This window comes from Coffea eugenioides, chromosome 9, assembly GCF_003713205.1.
Source record: "Coffea eugenioides isolate CCC68of chromosome 9, Ceug_1.0, whole genome shotgun sequence".
Taxonomy (NCBI): domain Eukaryota; kingdom Viridiplantae; phylum Streptophyta; class Magnoliopsida; order Gentianales; family Rubiaceae; genus Coffea; species Coffea eugenioides.
In genome coordinates this window covers 42285555-42313126 of record NC_040043.1, presented here as the reverse complement: position 1 = coordinate 42313126, position 27572 = coordinate 42285555, and the positions used below count along the sequence as shown (strand labels likewise).

General features: G+C 36.5%; 1 protein-coding gene across 2 annotated transcripts; it reads right to left on the bottom strand.

The window, feature by feature from the left end:
- Nucleotides 1-1165: 1165 nt before the first annotated feature.
- Nucleotides 1166-27572, bottom strand: LOC113783025 (THO complex subunit 2). 2 transcript variants are annotated; one of them, XM_027329031.1, is made up of 31 exons: nucleotides 27293-27572; nucleotides 27087-27212; nucleotides 25586-25627; nucleotides 22351-22410; nucleotides 22191-22253; nucleotides 21921-22001; nucleotides 20693-20764; nucleotides 20567-20614; nucleotides 20402-20470; nucleotides 20101-20234; nucleotides 18259-18334; nucleotides 17579-17772; nucleotides 16360-16440; nucleotides 15952-16162; nucleotides 15540-15866; nucleotides 15332-15451; nucleotides 15172-15231; nucleotides 13346-13473; nucleotides 10609-10705; nucleotides 10376-10504; nucleotides 9354-9457; nucleotides 8753-8933; nucleotides 8469-8650; nucleotides 7507-8113; nucleotides 7283-7387; nucleotides 6587-6742; nucleotides 6426-6506; nucleotides 5811-6260; nucleotides 3171-4349; nucleotides 1945-2246; nucleotides 1166-1645 (listed from the first exon to the last, which is right to left on the bottom strand). In XM_027329031.1, exons 1-31 carry the CDS (start codon nucleotides 27425-27427, stop codon nucleotides 1576-1578), a joined length of 5670 nt encoding a protein of 1889 aa, XP_027184832.1. In that variant the 5' UTR covers nucleotides 27428-27572; the 3' UTR covers nucleotides 1166-1575. The 2 variants fall into 2 exon arrangements, with proteins under 2 accessions (XP_027184832.1, XP_027184833.1); XM_027329032.1 differs by lacking the exons at nucleotides 20101-20234; nucleotides 20402-20470; nucleotides 20567-20614; ... (5 more) ...; nucleotides 27087-27212; nucleotides 27293-27572 and adding an exon at nucleotides 18491-18558.

Genomic DNA, 27572 nt, shown 5'->3' with positions numbered 1-27572 from the left:
AGGTTTTCAAAAATAAGAAAAAACTATTCATACACATGATCAATGAAGGATGGAAAATTCATTTTTTGAAATATAAGGGACGAAAAAATTCATCTTGTTAAATGTGAGGAACTATGAATCGGATCATGTGAATTGTGATTTAACAATTTTGCCCCTAAAAAATGATCAAGTGCAAGGCACGTTGATTCCAGCCAAAAAATAGTCGAAAACCTAAGTAAGGACTAAATTTAACTAATGTGAATTTGTAAAAGACGTAAAATTACACTTTTAGAAGTAAGGGACGAAAAAAGTTATTTTATAATATGTGAGGGACATTTTGAACGATTTTTTCTTTAATTTTTAATTTCTTTTAACAAACAAATAAATAAAAGAATTAAAACATTTGTTACTGGCAGCTAGATAGATAAATAAACCAACGTTTTGCTCCAAATCAATTGCTTTTTTATAATGAAATTTATGTCAATAATATTCTATTACCAAATATAATCTCAAGGTTAATTTTTCGTAAGCTTTAGTTTAGTTCTAGAAAGTCAACTTTAAGCAATTACCAAATTGAACTCCTTCTAAAGCCAGCCTTTGACAGCATGGGCTTCAAGAATCACATTGGGTCCCAGTTGATTTCGAATTCTCACGTTGATCTTGCAAGACAATAAATTTTCTTCTAAATGTAGCTTCGGCTAATTTCTAAAATCTATTTGCAAGAACTCATTTTTTGCAATTTCATATAATGTTTAATCTTAAAACCATTTTTCTTCAAGGGAGGGAGACGGGAGGATGAATTAAGGGTTCAGGAGAGAGAATATAAATGAAAAATATCGAGTTCGAACCCTCCCAAATACAGTATTTAAAAAAAAAAAAAAAACTTTCCTCAAGTATTTTCTTCAATTCCCCAATTATCATAAATAAGCCAAGGCTTAAAAATAACATTGAATTACACATTGTGGGCAGTGTTGTAATACGAAATTTAATGTACCAAGCTGCCACTTCAGCCTCGTGCTTTTAATATAGTAGAAGAAGATTACTACACTTTCATTTTTGAAAGAAAATGCGAAGTAGAGAAATGAACAATCTTTAATTTTTCTTCCAATAATTCTGATGCAAGTGACATTTCAGTCATGCATGACCTTGTTTGAAATTATTAAGGAGCAAACGAGAGGGCAAAGACAGATTCAACAGTAAAGGTTTTTGAAGAAGGGTCATTACAAAATTTACTTACATATTAACAACATGGGCCAATTACAAAAGGAAAAGCTATTAAAGTAAACTAATCCAAGTTAACGTTAACTCAACTGGGCTAAAAATACTACTAAACAACGAAAGCCCCTGTGGTCATAGCACAAAATTCACATCTTACAACAGTCTAGATCAGCAATTCTATCATATACCCAAACAATTTGCTTTGGATGAATTCTTAGAAACTCAATGCGAGAAAATGCTGCAACAGCTCGTTTAGGGGAAAAATGATAATACAGGCACTCGCGTTTCAGCATGGCAGCGACTTGAGCACCAACAGCAGGCTCATGGATATTCTCAACCCTGGGAAATTTTGATTGGCAAATATCACTAATCTCGAAATTATTTCCGATGTCGTCTTTTTGGTTCAACTCTCTGCCTCTTGTCATCATCCCACTCTCTGTCGTACATCCTGAAAGATGTAGTCAAGACGTTCAGGAAAAAGACACAAAAATCAGTCTACAAGACAAAGGTCCGACTTTCAACCTTGCTACAAGTAAATTAGAAAATCCCCAACTCAGCTCATTTCATAACCAATAATTATTACTAACTCCCCGAAGTAGCGTTTGTTCTAAGGCACTTGAAACAGAAAACCCCCCTTGGGAAGGGCAGGCAGAGAATGACATTGAAAAGCAAACTCAGCAGCATGAGAAAACTGCATGTGGCTTTGGATGAATCAATCAAAGCATTGCATGCTCAAATGAAACTTACGGATCAGTATCACGACGGGCTGTCTTGCTGGCTGCTTCTTTGCCATGCATCCTCAAACTTGGCTCCTCCAAGTACGCTGGGCGTTGGACCATAGCTCCCTTCCGGTCTCCTGCCCTATCCCTTCCATCATATGGTTGCGATAAATTTATTGTAAGGGGAGGAGCTGGAGCAGCTGGCAAATATTCACCAGGTTCTGATGGCATGTGGTCCCTTTTCAGTTTTCGCCTTTTCGCATTTGAATCTATATCCTCCTTCAGAAGGCTCACTTTCTCCCTTTCTCTCTCTCGATCCCTCTCCTCTACCTAGGAAAAAGAAGCAGAAATATATAATCAAATTCCATGTCAGCGAGCAACAACTTTTGAAAAATTCCGATCAACTTCAGGCAAGAATTTCATATTAAACTCCTGTTGCATGCTAATAAAACTATTAGCTCCAAAGGACATTGAAGAATTGTCATCAACACAAATTTTAGTTCTGTAGGACATTGAAGAACAGTCAGCCTCATTCTTAGTAGAAAAAGGAAAATAAGCAGAAATAAAATCTAAATGTACATGAATGGTAAGTGGTGAAACTGCAACTCTTCCTAAACCTACTCTTCTCAAAGACCAAAATTTTCTAGATGATGTAAAACAAAGAGAATGGACAAATAGTAACCAAAACTAACAGAGAGCATGATGACATGAGGTAGCACAACTTGCTCATAGAATTATCCTCAACAAAATGAGGTAAAAGAATTCATGCTGCCATACTTATGGAACTCTCACCTCATGGGCAAAACAAGACAAAAATGTAAATTTGTCTGTAAGAATTACATCTCACTCAAGTTTCACTGACTAATTTATAACAAGTCCATTAGTCCAAAGCCAGAGCAACGGTCCTAGAAATGAAAAGCTAGAAAGCAACTCTTCAAATCTGTAAAAAGTCGATTATATGGAAAAGAATTTCCATGGAGACAAGGCATCCCTGCCACTATTCAAACCACTGATGCATTTATCATAGCTATACAGCCAAAAGGGCACCCCCGCACACACTTTAACTGCAAACTCCTTGGAGAAGTGAAAGGCCCCAATTTTTTTTTTTATTGGCTGCATCACTTTGATAAAGTCCTCCAAATTCTCAGCAAAAACAACTACATGTCATGGCGGACACAAAACCAAAATTTCACTAGAACAATCAATAGTAGTATTTTACAAGGTTTCATAGAGTACTCGAGCAATGATGAATACCTTTATCAAGACACCATCTCGTTCTTCACGTTTTCTATCTCGAAATTCATCCTCTCTCCTACGCTTTGGATCATCTTGTAGTGGAACAACATTCTCTTCTGATCTTCTCCTCTCTCTCTCTTCATGTCTAGGGGAAAGCCTCTGAGCATGTCTAGCAGTTCCAAATCGTCTATCGGCATCCTCATCCCGTCTGTTTGCATTGACTGATTGTGGGACCATGTTAGGCGGCAATGGTGGAGGTGGAGGTAAATTTTGCCCATGGAAGCGGTCTTCATTATAGGATTTGTCTACCGAGGTTTCTGCATACCTCACTTTGCTCCTATCATCTTTGTTTCTTTCATCCTTAGATAGTCTATCAGAGTTCCTATCAGCACCTCCTCTCTCTTGAGCTCTTTCAACAGAGCGTTCTCTTCCATATCTTTCAGTTGACCTATCTCTTTTTTCAGATAAATTATCATCCCCACGAGGTTTATCTACACGCTCCAACCTATCCCTGTTATCCCTGTCATGTCTTTCACTGATTTTATCCTTTGATCGATCTACAGACTTATCTATGGATCTGTTTGTCATCTGTTCATCAGTTCCTGGCTTCTCCACATCCACTGGGTGTGGTCTATCCCCTGCTCTGGCATCAATTGACCTCTCCTTTTCAGAGACTCGAACATCACCACCATCTAGATCTCTGAAATCAGTCTCTCCTTTCCGACGCTTATTCAATCTATCCACGTCTTCAGCAGGGCTGGCCCTCTTTTGAGGTTTATCACCAGATTTGGAGGACGGGGCAGCACCATCTCGCCGGGGAGAATGAATCAATGATCTAGAAGATTTTACTATATCTGAAGCTTCAGCATCATCTCTCACAGCAGAAACTTTTGAATCAGCTGACCTGGCATTTGCAATCTCCATTTTGGATTCACTGGCATGTTCAGCAGATCTTGTTGATGGAATCCCTTTACTTGAGGCACAAACCATGTTATTATTGCTAGAAATTGCAGAAGAAACACCAGCAGTCCCACTTTGTTTGCCTTCAGAGATGTGAGAAGATGGATCTCTGTCGCCATTAGTGTTTGAAGTTCTGCCAACAGGTTTTACAGATTTAGTATCGTCCTTCCCATGATCCTGCTTTAGTTGTTTTGAGAGGGACCCAGCATTAGCAGATCGTTTAACTGGAGCTCTTCCCTGCAAGGAGGAACACACGTTGCAGCGAGAAGAAATTAAGTATGAAGACCAGAATAAAGCAGCTACCGAAAATGTTAAAAGCAATGCTGGAACATTAAGGTGCTTTTTGAAACCAAACGTGACAACAGGATAACAAATTACTACAATCTTCACCAGAACAACTGATCTCATACAATTTATCACATTATTTTCTTCTAACACGAAGCAATAGCCCAGAGGTGTCAAACCAGTACAAGAAGTAATATCTCATTTTACAAGATGCTTGTTATCAATTATGCTCAGCTCCCATAATATCGTTATACGGTTGAAATGCAAGCCCAGCACACCAGCACTGTGATTTCGGATGAATTAGAAGAAGAAATTGCACCATTTTCTTCTAGAACAACAATATCACACACAAACATCTAATGAACATGATGGCTGATTGATAGATCAGAGAAATACAGTTCTTCTTACATATCTCATCCCACCAGACTGTTAAAAAAGCCAGTTAAATCCATTCCGCACCAAACCATCTTTATCAGAACCAAAAATGCCTTACAAACAAGTTCTCAAAATATTATAAGATTTTCAGTCATGTAGGAAATTTCTTAATTGATTCTAAGCTGAATGTCAGAAATATAAACGATATGCTGGATCCATATACTAGTTTTGTTCCATGACCTCTCCCAACCATAAATTAGGAATTTGGGTTTCAAAAGCACAATTTCAACCATGTAGCTAAGACAGCATTTTGTGAAATAATACAGACAGAAACTTGCAGGTACTAGTGGTGTTGAGACTGTTTGCCAATGGTAAACGAACAGTCTTGGACCAAGTGCTGTTTTTGGCCACAATAATCACGGTCAACTGAAAGATGAAATTCAAAACTAGCATAGACATCAGATATTCAAAAGCTAATCAATTATTCCACATTGGATAAATCAGCATCCTCCTAATACTATAAGTTCAGCATATAAACCAGTTACTTAAATTCCAAGTTAAATTTCAAGAAGTGCACATCTAGAAGACTGCCAACCGGTCATAACATCATGAATGAAAGCCTGAAATAAACAGCAAAAAGATATGCGGCACATTACATTGAATCTACGATATTGAATCTACTGTGGAAGTAATCCAGAATATGGACAAAATGGACAAAGCACCGACATCGAAAGCCCCAGATAACAATCATTCACCAAAAGGTATTTAACCAAACATATACAAATAAGTCAAGCAAACTGAAGTCCAAATCCAAATGGTCTAATAACATGAGACATCATAATCTATCAATTCTATTTCACCCAGTTACCATCTCAATATCTATTAACATATGTAAGAGTACTGAGTTATAATAAATAAAAATCTAACTAACATGACATTAATCATTATGATGACAATAAAAACATGAATAATAAGAACCTGTGCTAGTCCAGCAATTCAGGTGCCTATTGAATGCCATTGTAATAAGTTATGCTATACCTCGGGTTCAGTAGACATCTTCACAGCCATTTTTGTGATATCCTCGGAAGACCTATTATTTGATTCATCTAGTTGTTTTAGGATTTCAGTTGACCTGGATGTCCCACTGTGTACAGCAGCAGATGGCACAGAGGAGTGATGTTCAGAGCCATTCACTAATGAACCACCTTTGGCTCTTGCAGATCCTGAATCAGATTTTAGTGCAGCACTCTCTGTTATCCTTCCATCAGCAGGTCTTGTTCTTAGATCTTTGATGGAATTACTATAATCTGAATGTACATTCCCTGCAGTAACACTTCTCCCTACAGCAGGTTCACCCACAGAAACATGCTGGCCTGCACCATTTTGTACACCAACTGAATTTATACCTAAAGACTTTGAAGTAGCAACTGCTGCAGGCTTCAGGTCAAGGTAACCCATGCCAAATTCTTCATCTGTAACCCACGAAGACTGCCCAAATGCACCCCAAAAAATAATTTTAAAAAAAAAAAACAAAGACAAGTTAGGCAGCCAATCTAGAGCAAGAAATAGTACTTATCCCAATGTTTCTATGCTGACTCCAAAAGCAACCAAGAAGACACATCTAAAACCTGTAAAAAAAAGTTAAAAATTTACCTTTCTAGCAGCCAAAGCAGCAGCAACACCTGTAGCCAATACCTTGAGATCCTCCCTTTCATCACCTTTAATTTTAGCTACCTGCACCACAGAAGCAATTGTTCAAACCCCAACAAGAAACTTATAAAAAAAAAATTCTGCATAAAAGTTGATAGTTTTACCCGCTTTTCAAGATTGATACCACTCTTTCGAGTCACAGGAAAAACACTTGAAATTTTGGTCAGCATGATAAGAGCATTTCGAATTTCCATGTACTCCATTGATTCCAAGCACTGGATGAGTAGCCTTGTGATCCTCTGACTCCACTTCCAATGTACCTTCACGCAATCAGTAAGCCCACTTATCCATTAGCAAGGTCCTTCAGACAAAATAATATTTAAAATGTATATTTCATCTAACATGCAATTTAAACTTGTTTTTCCACATCCATTATAAAATGTCTGTATGTAGTTGTGCACGATAGTAGCAGGATACTGAGAAAACAATAATGTCAAAAATGACAAATGAAGGAAAGGAAGCATACCAAATAAGCAGAGAAAAGCAACATGTAGACATACAAAATGTCAGTAAAAGGTACCGAGTTAACATGAGGAAAATCAGTCTTAACAGTCCGGAAATGCCAAATAAGGACAGAAAGCATTTAACTGGGTCTGATACTCGAAAGTAATTTATGAAGACTGAACATCAACTGCCAATTTCACTGCAACAGTTAATGGTACTACTAAAAATAATCAAAAACATTCATATTCTCCAAATCAAATCACGGTGGTATTAATTGGTAATCAGTAAGACAGAAAGGAAAAGAGAATTTAGTACACACAAGAAACAAACACCATGCATGTAACATTTGATCTGACCTTGATAAATTGGCTATAAGTAACACGCTGGCTGTTCGGATATCTGTAATAAACAGCAAATCCAGGCATGTTTCCACACTCGCGTTCATATATCGATTCATCACTCTAGGAAAGAGAAGAATTTCATCAATGCACAAAATTCAATAGTTCTGAGGCACGAGAAAAACAAAAAATGAACTGATAAGAAATTGCTCAGGTATCTAGTAAAGACAAGGACTGTCTACCTTCCAAAAGTAAGCAGTCTTTAATGTCTCATACAAAAACTTCCCTAGTCGACCCACTTCATACTCAGTACAGCAACAAATCATTGGTTGCAGTGTTTTACATATGAGAACATCTATGTGATTAACGGTATTGAAAAATGGTGTGCCCAGGGAGTGCAGAGTATTTACAAACATGGCACAGTATACAGCATCAGGCATGCTAAATGTACAACGAGGGAATATACAGCGCTGAAGAAACTCCATGTTTATCTTTAAAGTGTCCGGACAGGAACTCAACCATGTATCTTTTTCACGAGTTAGGCGCCTACGAACACATGCAACATGTTCTTCATGCTGCTGGAGTTCCATTGTCAACCGATCTAAAGACTCCTGGATTCTCTCTTTGTCTTTCTTCCGTTTGGTGATTGCAGAACTGGAATTATCAGAAAGTTCTTCCAGAGCTTTAAGAGCAGCATGCTGCTTAGCAATTTCAGACTGGTAACGATTTCTAGGAACATAAAGATCATAAAGTGTAAGACCCCAAAATGTCGCATAGAGGTCTGGGGACAAGCTATTCCAGGCTTTAGAAGGCAACATTGTTCTGATTGTATCAAGAAGATCAGACCACCTGCATTTAATAGTCAACAAGAACTTAATTACACAAATGATAAAAGAAAAATGCTAAAAGTATAGTCTCAGAAGTATATGAACTCCATATTAGATAAAATCTCTTAACCAACTCAAGAACATGTTTTAGGAACAAAATCTCTTTACATCTATATTGTTAATATCTCCTCTCTATATTGATTACTTGAACACCATTAATGTCAATAACTTGACGAGGTTGTTTAGCAACCACAAATTTAGCAGACATTACAATCCTGCAACTTCCCTACGGGATGGAATAATATTCTCCAGTTTTACAACTTGTACAGAGAATACACAAAACAAAAGAAACAAAAAAAAAGGTTGAAGAACATTACGAAATAGGTTTGCGGGAAGAATCAAGATTCAGAAGTAAAGAGGAGGAAGCATCTGCAGTTCCAGACTCCTTGTCAGCAGAGGTACCAGTGACTGCATCATTGCAATCTAATGGCCAGGAAGATTCCAAGTGGTTGTGGCACCGGAACAATCTCATTACAGGCCTATAAATTAAAAAGGCCACCTGATCCCGAAACAAAAATCACAAATGCCATTAAGGAAAATAGCATTCAAGACCTCATACAGACTGAATTGAAGTATAAAAGGAAAAGCCAACGGGGAAAACCTCAGGATCAAGATGGTAGAGGTGCACAAGCTCATTAAGAGTGGGAACCAGAAGACCATAAGCTGATGTTGGAGTCACTGCACCAGAGAGAAATTCCACATACTGTAGAAGGGTTCCGTGGCACCTATCAAACTGCTCACTAACCATTTTAATATGAGGTACAGCAGCATCTATGACAACCCTGCAAAGAAATATTTTACAACAAAAAGCATAACCATTTCGGCAGGAAATAATCATGCTTGGTACAATAAAATCAGTATGCATTGCTAATAAACCCATCAGAGTAATCAGGAACTATAGAGAACTAATTTTAACAGTCAGTTTCAGGACCCCGTCAATTTACTGACCCCAAACCAACCAAGAAGTGGACACGATAAATAGACCTGGGGGAATTGGAAAAGGGATACAAGAAGGTAAGTGGAAAATAAACCAGAATTACCCTAGAAGAAATTTGCAGTGCTCATCAAGAGAAAAAATTTTTAAAATTCAAAAAATAAAATAAAAAATCAAGTGCAACTATAAGTACCATCTACAGCAGCATGGCAGCTAAAATGTTGTTTTTCCAGTTACAACCCATATAAACAAAAGTCTAGCAGCTTACACTGCACGATGTTGTGCAATAAGTAGCAAAAGCGGAACTGCCAACTTTGGCTCTTCCCTGGGAAGCAAAGCATCTCTCAACCTAGTAGTTGACTTGACTAAGGCCTGCAAAAATATTTAACCGCCGCCACCATATCAGAAGGAAATTGAAAATCACATAAATGAAGTACATATATGTCTCTTAAGATCAAACTGAATTTTAATGTTCAATCCTCAGATCAAAAAATGCAGAACATTCGCTTACTCTAGTAAAGCGAAGCCAGTTAGGCAAAGAAACTATAGTCCAGAGAATTTCAGTTGTTACCACAAAAACACCAGTACTCAAACATAGAAGAAAATACAACTCCATTACATTTGCAACATATGAAATGGCAGTTTAGGAAATACAAACTTCTAAATGCCCTTGAAAGAACGAAAAACAAAATAGTTATCCATAGCTGCTTAAAAGTATAATCAGGATAGCTGACCATTCACCAGGTTATTTTGATAGCAATATATCCACTTTCTGTGCATGTTATATCAATAATAAGGTAGAGTGAAGAAAGTTACTTAAATTCAAGACAAAATAAGAAAAAAGAAATAGAAAGATCAAAAGAGCAGGAAAACCAAAGTATAATAACTAAAAAAATGCACACACAGACGGGAGATGTGCAGAAGCGATAATAGCTTTATGTTTAAAGCTAGACATATCTATCCTGTTTAGCTATTTTAAGTTGACAAACATCCAAACTACTGAAAATAATAATCAGAGTTGTGCCTTTGACCTTCATGATAAATAAAAATACAAAGCCTCCAAAACAAGAAGCTAAAATATCCAACTCATTAGTGAACTGTTGAACAAAGCCAATATCAGATGGTTCCAATCATGGCTTAAAATTTACCATTCAAAACTCAGTCGGCTATCTCAGGCTCAAACTATAAACATAAAGCAGACATTCCTCTCAAATTTTGTTCCACTTCAAGGATACTCTTCCCTCAAGAAATACGAAATTAAGAACAACAATGACACAAACTACAGTGTACCTTGTTATTCCGTGTTACTCCGAATGAAGTAGCCTGATACCGAAGAGTCTCACTTCCAGCCATGGCATCTAATTGTTCCTCAGTCATATTCTCAGTGTATTGAACATTTGCCATCTGCTGTATAAGTTCCTGCAGATTATCCATCAAACTCCATTTTAGAAAGCCTAAACTATAATTGCAATGAAATAAGTCACTAGATATAGAAGGCAAAATCCACTAATTCTGAAAAGCACCTGAAGGAGAACAAGCTCAATCCCGTTCCCCTTCTTCAACTGATTAACTAGATACTGGAAAAGACCCCGGAGTTCCATTGATGGGTACTTTTTACACCTAAGAGACAAAACAAACAACTTTAGTAAGAATTAAAAATTACATAAACTAAGTTGCAGCAATATTAAAGAAATCCTCTCAATCTTAGACAAAAAAAAAATCAATCAAATATTATGATTTCTGTAAAGTCAACAAAACTCGTACCATTTGATTTTGACTCACTAAGCAAGAAAAACCCAAACTACATAAAGAATGTCAGAAAGGTAACCTTTTAGGAGCCGTGTTATGTTGGTAAACCTTAGAATACATAAAAATAGAGTTTGAAGCAGCATAAGCTGCTCTTGCAATATGGTTTTAGTTTCACAGGAACAAAGAAATTGCTTTCAGAAAATTAATTCACACAAGGCTCATATATGCATTTAGGTTATTTCCACACATTAGCTAACATAGTACTCCAGGGTAAACAAAAGGCCTCATACAAAAGTAACAAGGATAAGTGTGCAGCCGCAAGTTTTGGTCCACAAAAAAAATGCTTTAACATTCAAGAGCCTATTCCTTTATGTTTTTGGGTAAGGCCGCTCCAGAGTCCTACATGATGCCACAGAATTAGTTGATGAATTGTAGGTTGACTAGGTAGAAGGAAACTATGGTCCTCCTCCGCCTAATTCTATGGCCATGGAAAATGATATCCCTTACAAGCAACCCGATGAATACATAGAGCAAGTAACCAAATTAGATGAACTACCGTCTTTGAATAATTTAAGATGACACAACTAGAAGATAGATTCAATATGTCGATAGAAATAAGCAATCAACAAAAAGATATTAAACAAGGCAATTAAAAAAGTAAGCTTAACCTGCCTACATCTCTATTTTTGTTTCAAACGTAACTCAGAGACGACCAAAAATATGTCAAACAATTAAGCCCAGCTCAGGATCCTTAAATTTTTTTCGCATGCAACTAAAAAACCTATAAATAAGTTAAACCACCTAGTTTTCTTGCAGAAAGTGTTTCTTTGGTGACGCAAGACAACCCTAACACCAATAAATGAAGCGATTACTTATTTCAAAATAGTGAGTTAAATTTTTTCGTGCCTTTCAAATAAAAAACATTGTAAAACTTGAGCTGAAAAAGCAAGTTCACAGTTGTGATGGATGAGACCATGAAAAGCTTTTGCCCTGAAGCTTTGGAGCATCAAAGCTAGAAAATTGACCTCTTCATAAATGAGCTCTAGACATTGAAGCTAGGCAGATGCTGAAGCCACGTATGAGGCATGCCTTTCCATTTCAATACTGGAACGCAGTATTTACCACAGGATGTCATCAAATTAAACTCAGAGACTAACAAATGCCTTCAACTTTGCCACCAAAACTACAATCACCAAGTAAGCATTTTGACTTTTCCCTTCTTATAGAACAAAAAACTATGATGTCCTGTCAGATAGGGCCTTACAACTGTAAACCTTGTTGTCAGTAAAGAGATATACTTAAAGAATATTAACATCCAGCAACCACCCAGTGTCACTCCTCAACCAAATGAACCAAGTTTTTGCTTTCAGGGTGCATGATCGATCTTGCATCATTAAACTAAATTCAATTGTAGATCAGAATCTACCAAAGCAAAATCCTAGATTTTGAAATCCACCAGATGAAGAACATAGGCAGCATCCAAAACAGCTACTATGCATTCATCAATAACCACAACAAACAAGTGCCTAAAAATCCAACACCATTCTTCGAAAATAAACTTGCATGATTATTTTTTTGCACATGACTGTGTTCTGCCAGTCAAACAACTTCTTGAGCACTTAAAGGACACTACACCAGAAAGCTGTGTGCGCATCTAGGGGTAGCAACTATTATCTCCACCAGACATCCATGAGCAACGATCTTTAAATGGTAAATTCAACAGTTTGTCTTCATCTGCAAAACATCTAAAGTGTCGACATAGACCATGGAGACTGCCCCACCTGGCTTTGCTAAGATCTCAACCCCCATAAAGGTAACGTAGGTTGCACTTCGGAAGTGAAAAAGAATATAAACATAACAATGCTGCCATAACAACTGTGCCTCTCAGTCCTTTCCCCAACCTCATGAGCACTGCCTAATCTGTCACATTGTGCCTCTCAATCCTTTCCCCAACCTCATAAGCACTGCCTAATCTGTTGCATTGCCTCAAAGCTCCAGATCACACAGGTTCATCAAAGGTCAATCTGCAACCCAATAAATTGGGTAAACCATCCCATGGGTCTAAATTCTGTGGAAAGGAGTAAGTGCGCAATACAGTTACAGCAAATGCTATACCAGTTCCTGAACCAAAATTTCTCAATGAGCATTATTCACCACCAAGCAATAACCCTGTGCCACCCAAGCCAAACTGGAAGGAAAATAAAGGGAAAAAAATAAAAAGGGAGGACATAGCAGAAGGAAAATGATTCAACCACCATTTCTGTTTCTTGACTCTGTGGAAGAAATAGAAAAGGATGCTAAACAACAGTTGATTCAGAACCAAGGCCTCTTGATGAACTATAGTTGCAACAGATTTGAAATTATATTCTATAACTTCACAAATATAAAATAAAAGATGACGCTAACAGTGAATGATTGTCACACTCAAGAAAACATAAGATAATAAATAAGTATACTGCAAACATAAAGAATCCATAACAAAGTAATACAAGGGGAGAGAAGAAAACATACAAGTGACCCCAAAATGATGCCAATGATTGAAGCCAATCTGATAAATTAAGGCCATCGTCCTTTAGCTTCTCACGGCCAGCTTGCGCCAAACGTTCAATAACAACATATTCCAGAATGTCATACTCAAGCTGTTAAAGCAGACAATGAGCCAGCATTAAGCACATTACAAATTATAAAGAACTAGATCAATAGAAAATGACAATGAATCAAAAAGTTAAATACACATTATCCCCTTAAACCATCTTCAAACACCCCCCCCCCCCAAAAAAAAAACTTGTATTAATTCTAGCCATCTCCTTATTGAAATTAAAGTAGACCATGAACATATCAAACAATAAGACCATGCCAAGAAGACACAGCATTCCAACAAGACTTTGCTTCGTCACTTCTATGCACAAAACCATGTAAGTGCTCATCAGAGCACTTTTTTTGTCTCACACAAACTTCTATTCGCATCAAGCAAGAGGAATTCAACAGTGTGTTTGCACACTGTAAAGACAGCTCTAACCAACTTGAATAAACTTTAATCTTTTGCAATCACTACATAAAGTGCTTCAAGACATGATAGTTGGACACACATTTTTCAGTCAAATGGTTAACTACAGAAAATTACACTGAATTGCAAATGTCTATCATATGTACACTTTCTTTAAGTTGATTGTGCTAATTGTGTGGAATTCAGACTAGCCATTTGAGAAGGTGTACATGTACACATGCATGCCCATGTAAAGCACATCTACAGGAGATTTCAAATGAAGGCATAAAGGTAAAATTACAAACGAAATTATTTTGTCTTTTCTCCATATGAAGTACAATTGCTGATCAGGTTTCAGCTGAACAAATTTAAGTTACAAACGGATGATGCAACATTGAGTGATGATTATCACCCAATGCAGAGTTAGATATAAACTACCATACTCTAGGCACAGAAAGGCAGCATAGTATGCTATGTAAGAAAAGCATCCAGTAGTTGTTTGTGCAATTATCATTAAGAAATTTTACTTCTTTATGCTCATTGCTTATCAAGCTGGTATTTTTGTCACAAACTTAGTAGGATAGGCAATTGTCATTAAGAATTTTTACTCGTTTATGTACCTTGCATATCAAGCTTCTGTCACAACTTACTATCACACTAACCAGAAAACTAAGTACACCATATTGGCCATGAAAATGCAATCCAGGACAAATCACATGTACTCCCCTCTCAATTAATAATCACCAGAAATTTTGGGATTATCAATTGTCACATGAATTATTCACAAGTTCCCACATGTTACAACTTAAGCCCAGGGGAAACACTGCACAAGCTATCCAGGACAAATCACATGTACTCCCCTCTCAATTAATAGTTACCAGAAACTTGGGGATTATCAATTGTCACACGAATTATTCACAAGTTCCTACATGTTACAGCTTAAGCCCAGGGGAAACACTGCACAAGCTATCCTGTCAACTAAAGTTTTCAATGCACAACCTATCTTGAAACAAACATAAAAATTTAGACACAGAATCTGAAGCTAAGGTCGAAAATTAGATTGCTTAAAGTGGAAGCAAATATTCTCAAATAACTATTCAATTAGCCTGTTCAATATAGTTTACATGCAATATAGTACAAGGCATGGAATAGTAGATTAAGGTTATTTGTGCAAAATGAATCAGCTGCATGAGTTATTCACATCATAAACTCACGCAGGGCAGCTAAGTTACAGCATATATATACTTGGAGAAGTCTTAGCAATTAAGTTTATTGCAAACATACGAGACCAATTGAAAGGAGATGTTTAACTCAAATCAAGATAAACATAAATATCCAGCAGAAGCCACACCTGAGTCAGGTATTTAAATGCATCCACAACAGGAGTAATCATATCTCTATAAGCCTCTATCTGCACCAAAAAATGACAAAAAAAATAAAATTCAAAGACATCTTCAGACCCAAAATCTTCAATTGAGTGCAATAAGAAACTTTGTAGCAAAATACACAACCTGATGAACAATTGTCCGAAGCACTGTCATTGGATTAGCATGAGCTAATTTTGCAACCATTCTTCCAAGTTGTTTCAGATTTTCTTTTGCAAGGCGTTTTAAGATCCTCCTTGTGTCCAACTAAAACACCGAAATAACCAAATTTATACAAGGTTATATAACATGAAAAGATTAATGCAATTCATTCCCACGTATTATGAACTTGCACCTTTGCTGTTTGCCTCGCAGCCAAAATCATCGGAAGTTTCTCGTCGTCTTTTTCCCATTCACCATATAATCGATATCGTGCCTCATAAGGAAGGAGACTCAACAGTTCCCAAATCTCCTGGCCGACCGCAGGATTTGCAGGTATCAACTGTAGGGAAGGAAGTAGGCATATTCCAAGTGCTTCCTCAATCCTCAACCTAGCATCCTTTAGGTGGGGACGAGGAGTCCGGTTACCACTAATAACAGCAGTATGAGAATTGAAAGGTGCATCATTATTACTGCAAAGTTCAAGTGCACAAAGATAATAGCCTCTCAGCACTCTGCAGACCTGCTTGGATAAGCCAAAAGTTAATCCTGTGCTTACTGCAAAAACAACCAACAAGAAAAAAGAACAGCAACATAACAAACACTACCTTCTGCAGCAATAAAGTATCCCGATACAAATAAGGTCCAGCAGACACAAGCATCTCAAAGAGCTCCTTAGGAAGGTCAATGAAAGATCTACTGACTGACGTACTTGTAGCCTCCATCAAGTCAATACCAGCACCAGCAGAGGTACTATAACTAACAAGTCGCATTTTGCAGACCACCTCATATGCTGCAGATATTGATTTCTCAATGAGCCTGAATAAAGAAATGCAAGGTTAAGATAGATTCTCGATCCAAAGAGCATAAATGTCTCATACAACAAATGAAGCAGCAGACTACTCGGCCAAAATGAAATCAAAGAAAACCAACCACAGAAAACAAGAGAAAAGACAATAAAAGTACAGCATCAAATTTAACTCCAATCTATATATCCCGAGATATTAGTTATTTACCTAAACAGACCATCACAGATCTGAACATGCTCCACTGGGTTAAGTCTCGCGAGACGTTCAAACAACATACGAGCATGATACCTGGAGAACAAATTTACAATGTCAGTTCATAAAAGACTAAACTTGCCTTCAACACTCTTCCAAAGCTCAACAGAGGAGACATACAATACAAAGTTTAATATCTCTGGAGCAACCAAAAATATTGACTTGCTTAAAGTCAAAATGTCAATAGGACACATATAGAAGATATCAAAGACAAATAAATATCAGAAACTGAGTTTTTCTGCATTAATATAATTAGAGGTACAATGTCAAGAAACGAAACAGATTTTCTTTTTAAAGAGTGCTAGATCAACTAATGCTTCTGAAATAATTTGATATAACCAGGCAAGTAAATGAAATTCATGATTTTGCCACTTCTCAACTGAGTAGATCATTCTACAAGCTCTCTGCCCTACTAGGTTGTGATGTAGTGGCAGAAGGCAGGTGAGGATGGTGAGGAAGCAAGAGAAAGACAGAGAAAGGCAGAAAAGGGCCCACAGTATCATTTACAGCTAAACCAATTGCAAATTTAAGTGATAACAAGTAAAAGCTGGATACGTATTTTCAGGCTTCATTTCCTGTGTCATGTACCAAATTACACAAACCATGCTCAGGTAATCCAACATCACCAGGGTCTCATTAATTAACCAAAACCTTCAATAAAGTTTAGATAAAGCTTCTAGAAATCCAACAAATGGCCCTATTGCCCCAAGCTAAACTTGACCCATGACCAAGAAAAAAAATATATAAAAAACCATTTAGAAGACATTATCAAAATCATTTGGCAATAGATTCTCAAATAGTTATCCAGCTAAAATCCCCATTTTTTAAACAAATAACTGAGGCACTTTAGGACTAAAAACGCCACCGAAAAAGGGAATAAAAAGTTAATCACATTAACCTACAAGATGAAGCTATATTTCAGAATCACATAACTTAGTTGATAAAAAAAGCATACGGCTTTGTTGAGAAAGAGAATGATGAAACAAATATGGAACACAAACACACACTCAAACTCCATATATACCTCAAGCAGATAAAGTAAATAAAACCAGTAAAATTAGGTCACATCACAGGCACACAACAAAAGCAGCCACGCATATGTTGGAAAAAATTCTCCAACTAGGGGAGTAATGTTATCTGCAACAGCAACAACAGACGACAATCTTAAAATTACCAGTCATCAACTGCCAGAAATCCCATTAGCAAGCCCAGAGTCTGACTGTTTTCAAGCTCTGAGGATCGCTCAGCAACTGCCTCTCTTTCAATGTCTAAAGCAGCAAACAGATCGACTGTCACATCACCTTGTTTATCTTCATCCATAAGATCCTTTCCAGTAGCAGCAAGATTTATCTTTCCAATTTTATTAGCCTGTTTCAAAGCACCCCCATTCCATATAGATGTCAAAATATAAGCCTGTTTTAAAGCACCCCCATGCTACATAAATGTCAAAACAGAAGACATCATTTTTTTTAAATTGGTGGGTAAATGTCAAAAGATAAGAGTTCAAATTCTTTACTAACAATCTTCCCCCTACCCCTTCCCCAAAAAGAAATCCATTTCGTAAACTATCACACAATTTGGCATTGCATCAACGAATACTCATGAACTAAAAACTAATGGATGTAAATATGGAACTGCAAAACATCAAAACAGGAAAAGAAAATCAACATCAATTCGGATGCTGTTTATTCCAAAAAGATAGATGACAAGGGACCGATGGAAGCATATAAACAAAATATCATGGTACTTTCCAAATTTGATTTTCATTAAAACTGTATATAAACCACAATACCTACTTGAGATAACTCACTCAAAAAGAAAAAATGATTCTCAGACATCGTATTGGAAAACTACCTCATCGAGTCTCCTAGCAGAAAAAGTATTATAACTGTCAAATGCCTCCTCATCATCGGGTAGTAAATGAGAATATCTGAAACAAGTGCAAAGTTTAGTCAGGTTAAAACAACAAACCAAAACAAAGATGCTCGACCCACTAGAATGAGTAGGTGCAGGCCAGTTACAACAACTATGTAATAAATGAATCACAAGAAAATACATCATACTAAGACTATGGAATGGAAATTACCGTAGCAAACAAGGATGTCTTAGTCTAGGTTACCAAACGCAGAAAAACAAGGGGAAAAAAATGAAAACCTGTCATTTAGCACAACCAAATACTGCTCAGGACAAATAAAATAGGCCGCATCCTTGTTGCATTTAATAAGAATTATACACAGATCTCTCATTTCCAATCTCCAACTTATATTAATTGTCATACTCACCAGGGTCAGAGAAATAAATATGGTTCTAAGCAGAAATCAGAACTTCATGCAATTATATGCTTTTTGTAATTATATGCTTTGTATAATCAGAACTTCATGTAATTATATGCTTTCTGTATAACAATTAGTAATAAAGAGGAGTTGTCTAGTAAGCATCAAAGATCCTCCTAGGGTGTTTCAGAAGCACAGAATGAAAACACTTCGGATTCACTTAGGAGCTCAAACTGGGACTCCCTAAAGGGGATTCACACAACAAGGGACTCCCCCTAATGAGGGAAATTCCAAGAGTTATACTTTATGAAGGAAATAAAACAGATAACCTCAATGGGGATCGGGATTAGCATAGGAAACACAGCTCCTTTGACAAATATCTCTTATCCTATAAATTTAACACTACCCACAAATTTACAGAAGGTACTCCAGATATCATGTGTATAATGTATTACTTCAGTTCTACGTTTTCATAGTTGTTTGCTGATTCAAACATCAGAGGTTCGAGGCCTAAGATAACCTTGGTGCCTCATTTTTCATGCGTGCAGCTAGATGAGCAAGTGGACTGAATACAAAGGTCATTTTGCAGTCCGTCACACTAAAGTTAGTCAGCCAGGACCAACGCTGATAAGTAATTTCATTTCACTCAGAATTCTAGATTGCCCAGCAAGTTACAGCTAATGTACAAAATGTTTGCAGTGGACAACACTGCAATAATCTATTATTTAAATAATGCCAGTCACCTTGCTGGATGCATTGACCAACATAGAAACCTGGTCAAAGAATTTAGGTTCCATGAAAATCTCAAATGCATATCTCAAAAGTATATTTAAAAAAATAATAATAAAGTTCCCCAACCCTCCGCTAGTAATACTATATTTTACACCTCAAACAATAACATTTGACTTGAAGGCACTAAAATAAGAAGCTTTAATGGGTAACGATTGAGTAATATTAGAGAAACAAAACTTTGTTTTCAGAAGCCAGGTAAAATATGTCAATTGCATTTTGCAAATATTAAGTGCCACTATGGCAACTATACCCACCATAAGTCAAACACTGGAAACCAATTCAAATACAATGATTACTCATATGTTTTAAAAGAAAATCTGAGATTTGAATCACATGTTGAAAACTTTGTTAGGTTCACATCTAAATATCCTCGAGTCCAAACACAAGGTGACAAGAGGCAGCTTTTAAAATCAAAGGGTACTACAATCACACACAAAACCATGTGGGAAGAAAGACTGAGAAGACTGAAAAGAACTGTGAAATGCAGAATTCCAAGGCTGGTGAATGGATGGGACAATAAGCTAGTATACATGAAAAAGCAGTACAAATGCAACATACATGCATGCAAGCTAATAGTTACCATCAGCATGGCCAAGCAAACCAATATTCAAAACACAGATAAAAAGCTTACATGCTATCAATATCAATGAAGTCTTTCTTAACCAACAAAGCTGTCAGGTGATAAAGCCCAGCTGGTACTGGACAATTGACTTCTAAACGCTGGTAATATTGGAACTTGAAACCCAGGATTTGAGAGGCATGAGACTGCAAAGCAATAGAACAGCCATATTGAATGAGCATTTACATAACAGAAATACTACCCCCAAAAACTTGTAGATATTTCAAATTCAAATAGAAAAAGGAATTTGCAGCATGAAATGATATCAGAAACGATTATAGTAAAAGAAAGGGAATTCGAAAAGCACCCACACCTTGGGAAAAATTGGAATAAGCTCCAAGAACACATTGTTATCAGGCTGAAGTTCAAAGGATTCTAAGACCTACAGATTAAATAAATGCTAATAAATAACTAAAAAAGAAAGGTAAAGAAGATAACAATAAAGATTATATTCAGTACAAAATCCCACTTGACTCACAATGTCAAACACACGGTTTGGATCCAGATCAAAGTGTCCAATCAGCGACTGCATGTGATTAATTACTTTAGAAATTCAGAAAAGCAAAACAAATCAATTAGAAGAAACTCAGGAGCAGGTTCCAACCTTAATGTTACCCACTAGAGCTGCTGACCCATTTTCAGTTGAAGTTTCTGGAATTTGACAAAGAAGAGTAGCCTATACACAGCAACTTTAATTTAGAATGTGAAAGTAGTAAATTAGTTAAAACAGTTGCATAATAACGCACAATCAATCAAAGGAGGAAATAAAAGAAAAAATGAGTTTCCACACTAAATAAATAAAAATGAACAAACCGACCTTACACCTGACAAATGCATAGTATTTCAAAGAAGCATTATCCATTATTGTTGACAAATTTGGTGTGAAGATTAAAACAATTAAAGCAGTATATTCAATGAAACTCAGCAATCAGCATTAGATTCCAGAATTCAAACTTGATCTTTAGCTAATGACATCTTAAAAAGTAGAATGGTTATTAGAGTTCTTGTCTGCACTTAACATATGTTCAAAACACTAAAATCCTCGGAAGCAAGAAAGCAGAATGCTTGAAAAGAAAAAGGAAGTCTGATTAAAATAATTCCATGTCAAATCTGACAAAGAATGTGTAATGTCCTAGCAAGTGATAAACAGGCTACAGTAAAACAACAAGGCATAACAGAACAAATAGGCAAAGCTGAGTATGTAAACTCTGAACACATCTGTATTTTAAGGAACATACATGACATACAGAAGAAATACTGGCCTCCGATTTTGTTGTTTAGACTTTCATTAGGAAACATAAGTATGAATTTTACAGTGCAATACATGCACTACTCAAAAAACAACACTAAAATAAGCTTTTTTGAACAATCATGACATTAACCTAATTCAGACATACCACGTAGGCTAAGTCAAGTAATATTAGTCCATATAGTGGGGGAACTTTTGACATGTTGGACTTAAACTCTACTATTCAAACTAACAAACCATGACTTAGGGACATTGCAAAACAAATAACCATTGGGTTCAAACAAAATTTTCACCAAACAGGAGACATAGTCCCACGCAATCACCATCTTTAGACATTTTTTAAAGCCACTAGTGACACCTTCTGTACATATTGTTACTAATATTTATACACACGAGCTAGAAATTCCAAGTGTCGGCAAAGCAAGACAACTAAAAGTAGAGAACAGCCATCGAATTGCTCTGGACTCTAACTGTCACGTTGAAGATCAATTTTTTAGGCAAATTTAACTGTTTAATTCCAAGTGAAGAGACGTAAATAGTGTGGCAGGAAAAGAAATAAGAAGGAATGTAAACAGAAGAATACCAGCTTCGCATATCCCTCGCTCTCTTCTCTGAGAAGATTAAATTTTGTTTGCTGGTAAAGAAGTCGAGTGTTTACTCTGACCTAAATCCATAAAAAAGGATATGAGGAAATATGTAAGAAGACCAACCAAACTCATGAGGTGCAGATCACCCCAATTGTACTCCCAGGAAAAAATGAAAGTTTCAAAAACTAGAATCCATAATAATATCTTTCAAATTTCCTTTTAGTAACTAGAAAGAGATCTAGTCATATGGCAAAAGTGGCACTCACCTCTTTTGATTTCAGATCTGTAGCCTTTATCTTGATCATTTCAGACTCCCACAAAAATTCTTCCTACAACACATGAAGAAGACTTTAGTTTGCTTTCTCATACAAGCCCAATTCTTGATTTATATTGAATACTAAGAAGAAAGCAATTATAAAAAGGGACCTCACAACGCTCTTGGAAAAATCTTAATGGTACCAATGCAGATTCCACCAGCCATTTTGCCTAGAAAGAATCCATTAAAAAATCCACAATTAATAACTAAACAAAAACTGACATGAAAACAATAAAATATCATCAACTCAATAGACCGAAACATCTTCAAAAACAGAACTTCAAACTTAAATATATGCCACAACCGTAAAATGAGAACTTGATCTTAAAAGCATCAACATTTATGTTCTTAGTTTCTTTGAATTTCTCAAAGATGTAAATATTCTTCTTACATATGGTCAGTTTCAGAAAGAATTGTATACTAAGATAAATTAGGAAAGGAAAAAGAGGTGCCTTTTTGCTGAGTTTTACTGAAGTGTCTCCACAAGGGCATTCTAGAACAAGGACATAAACAACAAATTGCTTTTTTCACTTGGTGCACCAGCTGGACTGAATTCTACCTGCTAAAGCTTTTTAGCAAAAGGGAGGCTGGTATAAATACAAGGATAGTACAATACTAATCACCTGCTGTTACCCAGTAAATAAGCATCCAAACACTTGAACGGTTGGAAGCCATTAAAGATGCCACAACTCACAACTGAGAATAGTCATGCCCAGGAAAAAGAATGTCTCAAAAGGCTGATAATACTGGCAATACTTTGCGTGCTATAAGAAGGAAAGATCTGCAGAGCCCCCAAGAGCTAAAAAACCAGGAGGCAAAGCCATCAGGCAATCATTTGGGTACTGAGTTGAAATGGAATAGAAGTCCTTCAAGAAAATATAATCCTTGCTATGGGTATCATTTCCTTTCATATATCAATCTGATAGGAAATAGCCTCCTATTTGAGCATAATTTTTATCTGGATTTCATAGGTCATCTTACCACTTAAAATAACCTCAGTACAAGAAAAATATTCTAGTCTATACAGATCAAGCATAGGCTTATTTTCCGTATCACAACATAGATTCCAGCAAAAGTAAAGCATAAGCAACAGGTTCCAAGAAGGCAGAACTCATATGTATACTAGGCATATGAGCCCCAGAAGAAACCAAAATAAAAATCAACATAACCAACAGTCAAACGCAAAAGCACTTGGAAACTAAAATGGATTCATCAGTTCAGAGTGGAAGAGGCTTGGGCATCAAATATTCTCCCAATTTATTATCCAAGGCCAGTGATTTCTGTGGGTAACAACCACCTTAAGATGCTTCTAACATTCTGAGTATGTTATAAAGTTATTGCAAATGTGTAATAGTTAACATAAAGTAGCCCAAAAGTAACCGAGGAATCCTAACAGAAATTTTAAATAAAATAAATATAGGTGAGGATAGAAGATATTTGAAACAGAACACAATCTGGTACTACCAGCTCCGAAAATTCACCTCCATGCTAACAAGCATATAAAATTTCATTTTTCTCAATTAAAAACAGAGAGGCTTCAGAATAACATGGAACAAAAGACGCTCTGCATCTGAATTTATTCTTCCATCCAAACACTACAACAGTCCCTGGTCAACAACAATTCCTAAGTCTAGTGTTTCTTCAAGGAATAAAAAGAAACTTAAAAACAGAATTGAGGATAACATTCTCCTCAGAAGGTCAAAACTAATTGACAGAAAAGACAGTTTAAAGGATGGCAAAACCAAGCTTTGCCAGGATAAAATGGACCAAAACAGGTAAGATTGAACATTACAAGATTCCTGATATATTCAAAACATTAGTGATGATGGGTTGATTGATACTTCTTTTCCCATCCTTTAAGGTCATCAATTATCAAGATAATCAGCACACAAGTTGCTCAGACAAAAGAGCTGCATTGAGGGGCCTAGGAAGCACTATTTTGAGGAATTAAAAGAAGAAATCCACAAACAAATGTAATCAGCATCGACAAACCCCAGACTAACTAGCTCCTCTAGTTCCAATGCTGGCGAAAAAACACGAGTACAAGAACACAGCTCTGATGGCTACAGACAAAATTTAATACTCTATCCAACACAAACAGTTGCTGAAGGCCCACACTGTTAGCCAATATTTAGCAAATTAATCAGAGAAACATCAAAAGTTTAATGGAAACTTTAACCTACAACACATCTATCTTATCATAGGGGGCAAAAAAAAGGATGTAATTACACTTAGAATGTGCAAAAATAGAGAGCATCCATCATAGATAATAAGATTGATAGTCATGCTAGGACCTAGTTCACATGTGTCAAATAGACAACAGCAAATGGAAGTAAAACAATTTTTCTTTACAGAAGTCCAAACACTGCAGTCATATAATGCCAAAAAAAAAAAAAAATTCATACCATTTATGACAAAACCTGAAAATTAAGCATGAACGGATATTTTTATGAACTTGTTCAGGATTAGGTTAAATTAGTAAGAACTCTCTCTTTTTGGGTCTGCCATCAATGTGTTTCTGCAATTCTCTTCCTTTTCATGATTTCTTTATCCATAAAAGAATGTAGGCATAAAGGGAAACTGGCAGGATTGCAAAGCTACTGCTTATAGTAAGTACTAGGAGCAGACAACTCAACCTTGTCCCTAGCAGCATAAAGATTAAAGACATTAGGCATATATTAAACTCATAACCTCCTCGGTCGCAATAAACCAATCTTCAGATTGTAAGAAGGTTCACCATTTGTGCACTAAGAGGAATATACCCCTTCCATAATCTTACCGGTGTCAAAATGGGTGACTCGGGCAGGTTTGGGCGGGTCATAATTGGGTAATGGGTATAATTGGGTCAACCCATTTACATCCATTTAAATAAATGGGCATAAATGGACATTTAATAAATGGGTAAGAGCATACTCAATTACCATTTATGACTCACTTAAATTCTACTTATTCTTTCAATTTTTTTGCATGTTGTTTGACAACAAATAACAGCATTTTTTTGTTATTAGATTTGTAGGAAATTCAAGTTTATCTGCCTAGCCAGCATTAAATATTGAGTTTAAATATATAATTATTTTTAAATGGGTATAATGAGTGAACCGAGTCAACCCACTACCCACCAATTAAATGGGTTTAATTGGTACCCATTTAGACCCATTCAAAGTTAATGGGCGGGTTTGAGCGGGTTAACATAATTTGGTTGCGATTGACACCTCTACATAATCTAAAGAAAGTAAAGTATGTCTGCTTACTGGAAAAGAATATTAAAGCCAAATGAATTCAACCCTATTCAAACAGGCACTCATGAGATCAAGATATGATACTTCAGACCGCATCTGTACTCACCAGCTTGATAAGCCGCAAGCGGTACTCTCCCGGGATTGTTAGCTGCATCACACGCAAACGCAGAACATATCAATACAATCTATTGAGAAAGCATGTTAACAAGCTACAACCACAACAATATCTTGAAATCAAGAAAAGCAGTAACTGCAGTATGTAACACAGAAATTCCAATATATTACTGTGCAGTCTGCAGCATTAATACCTAATGGTGTACATTCAAAGAACCAACAAAGGTGCTTGAAGTCTTCCAAAATAAAACAGATTTATCAATTTTCTAGTAGTCTCTAAAGATTTAGCTTAGGCTGTATTAGTGTCATAGAACCAGAAACTTGTGGTTCAACGTTCTAGGGTTTGGATTGCATTCCTGTAATTTCAGTTATCAAATATTTTACATTTTCTATGATCATCTCTATTTCAGGTATTCGGGGAATCCTTCTTAATAGACGAAATATTCCTATTATGTCAATGCCAATTGAATCAATGTTATAAGCTGTGAATTCACACTTTTTGGTATTTGAAACAAACAAATGTCAGGTTAGCATTAGCCATGCAAAAATCAGAACCAAATGCACCTCAAGCAATGTTTAAAAAATGCAAGCACCTCAAGGACTATTAAAAAATTGCAAGCAAGCTTTTGTCATTACAGTTTCAAGCAGCACATCAATGGTTTCTCTTTCAGAATCAGCTTTTTCTGCTCAAGTCAAGATAGAAGCAAAAGTCAAAAGCAAGGCGAACACATCGAAATAGCTTCTAGAATAAGAAAAAAGCTATCAATCGGTCATTTTAGACAACACAGTAAGAGAGAGAGAGAGAGAGAAATGACATTGAGCGTGCAAAGAAAGAAAATTGTTATCCTCCAAAAAGTGCTTGTAGATCACTTAACTATTTCCATAAGTTTGAAATGAAAATCTGTAGCACAACAAGGACATTAGTTACAGTATCACTGGCACAAATTCAAATTCGGAACACTTAATTAAGTACCAAGACAAATGACTAACATTCCAGCAATTACAGCCTGGATAAGACATCCTAAAATCCCCACAATTGAACTGACCCAGATGCCTTGCCTTCTACAAGTTTCATCCAATATAACTCAAAAAGATCAAAGAAACTGTTAATTCGCAAAATATGTCCCTTTCAATGGGGAGAAAATGCCAGTCCTCCAACCATTTTGGCTTCATTTATAACAACTTAACCAACATGCCACCACCCCTCATATTCAATCTAAAACGAGTAGAGGCACCAAACTTCTGTTTATCGCAACACTCAAAAACACAATCACACGTACAAAGATACACACATCCAGGATCAGTACCAAACTTAGTAGTAATACAAAGGAAAATCGCTTAGTCTAAACTTAAGTTCCCCATCTACACGCTACTGAAAAAAGCAAGCATGACTTGAAATACATTAAGAAAGAAGTTAATATAGGGAAAATCAAATAGGACTCAAATATTTGCACAAATAGCAAACAGTATGTCGAGAAATGCTTAAAACTCACATCTTGAGCCATTTGGGTGACAACATCCGCGAAATTTGACCCCATTTCTTCCTCCGAAACACAGTCAGTGAACTCCACCGCTTCCAACGCCGCTTTACACTTCTGAAACGGCAACTCCCCTCGAACCTAAAAATTTCCCAAAACCAAAAAGTTCGTAAAAATAAATACAAAAGCTCAATAATTAATTCTATCAAATCTTTAAGTACCAGGGTCCAACAGAGCTCGTAGAGGAAGCGGAGAACAGGGACAGAATTGGGAAATTTGAAACTGGAATTCCCATTCTTCAATTCTTTAACGGATTCTTCTGTTATGTACAAGCAATCCACAGGCGGGAGAGACATTTTCCTTCTCCAAGAATGGAAAACTCAGCTCTAAAACGACTGGAAGTTGGGCATTGAAGATGAAATTACGGAGAACGAGCAGCAACTATGTGTGAGTCTGTGTGAATTCTAGGGCTCCGAGGCATTCAGGGGTTTTCAAGATGAT